Source organism: Ceratina calcarata, unplaced genomic scaffold, assembly GCF_001652005.2.
Source record: "Ceratina calcarata isolate Rehan_Ccalc_2016 unplaced genomic scaffold, ASM165200v1 scaffold861, whole genome shotgun sequence".
Taxonomy (NCBI): Eukaryota; Metazoa; Arthropoda; class Insecta; order Hymenoptera; family Apidae; genus Ceratina; species Ceratina calcarata.
The window spans coordinates 5,858-7,332 of NW_017179958.1; the positions used below are offsets into that span (position 1 = coordinate 5,858).

The 1,475-nt window shown below is 45.6% G+C and overlaps 1 protein-coding gene across 1 annotated transcript in view; it reads left to right on the plus strand.

Moving 5' to 3' along the window:
- Positions 1–993: 993 nt before the first annotated feature.
- Positions 994–1,475, plus strand: part of LOC108631286 (puromycin-sensitive aminopeptidase-like protein) — a gene marked incomplete at its 3' end in the record, with an annotated part of 12,705 nt that continues 12,223 nt past the window's right edge. The window contains exon 1 of the mRNA XM_018035125.1: positions 994–1,454. Coding sequence (XP_017890614.1) covers positions 994–1,454 — 461 coding nt within the window. The remainder of the gene's footprint in view (positions 1,455–1,475) is intronic.

Below are 1,475 nucleotides of genomic sequence, written 5' to 3' on the forward strand. Positions count from 1 at the left end.
TGTCGTAGCCTCAGCCATGCTCAAGCACAACGCGTGGATCCGAGCGACAACAATGTCCATCGCCACTTCGGCGAGCCGAGTGGTCCTCCTGAAGTTTTTCCCCACGACGAGTATGGAAATTTCATCTGCATAACAAGTGACATACACGCTGGAGGGAAGATCAACCAGAAGAACTGCATCATACGCGAGGTTCCATAGCAGGGAGCCTAGAACGGACCCCTGCGAAACCACGCAATCCACTACTCGGTGGTGTAGTTCGATGTATGGTCTTAGAAAAGTGTTCTCCTCTCGCTTGCTAAGGTATGACCCGATAACGTCCCGCAAGTATGGGGACGTTATCGGGCCAATGCCATCTTGTCCTGGGAAATGGTCTGCTCTAACAGACTCCTCACTCGCATGATGGTATCAATGGTGGAGCGTCCCTGCCGGAAAACATACTGGCATTCTGACAGGCTCAGACAGCGAGCACCCGCTCGAAGAGCCTATCCATCTCGTCCAATAGACATATGGACCGATATGCGGACGGGGAGTCCACAGACCTACTTTCCTTCAGGAGGACCATTCTCGCCTCTTTCCAGCTGGTACACAGACTGTCTCACAAAAAGTGTTACAGTCGGAAGTGGATGATTCTAGAGGTCTTCCTGAACAACAATTTGCTTTGTTAAATTGCAAAGTGAGACATGGTTTTTAACAAGTGACATGCACGCCATAAACATATAACAATTAAAGAGATAAAAATCGGACATTTAGCGCGGTGCGTGAACGGTTGCTCACTTGCATTTATCCATTTGAATATATACGCGGAACGCGGCGACGAATTAAATGTACTGAAAGTAAATTAGTAAACATCGTGTGCTCAATGGTCCGAAGTTAAAAAGTGAGGCGTTCTCGGCAATAATACCGTCTCATTAAATGGCAATTACAAATTAGGAAACGACGGTGAATTGTTGGATGGATGGAAGGAAGAGTTGGATACTGATCACCGAATCTAAAATGACGAGGACCTTCGTAACGTTTCTCCTCGTCCTGGGGATCTGTCAGGCGAGTTTCATGCTCAAGAATATTGACGAGAAGGAAGTGGATTTGAAATACCGGCTGCCCTCCGACGTAGTGATACCGACCGATTACACATTGCACCTCACGCCTGATTTAAAGAATTTCACATTTGAGGGTGAAGTGAACATAACGTTAAGAGCGCTGACGACGAACAATACTTTGACATTAAACTCAAAAGAATTGACAATCCACAACGTTAAGTTCGAGGATTTGGATACAAACAAGACCTTCAAGAATGAGTACACGGAGGACAAACAGCATGAGATCCTAATCATCACAGTAGATCCCCAGTTCGAAAAGGATCATAACTACTCGCTTCAGATACAATACAGTGGAATTTTGAATAATAATTCGAGAGGATTCTATAGGAGCAGGGTCATGGATGGTGATAAAGTCACGTAAGACCGCTTTATTATTAC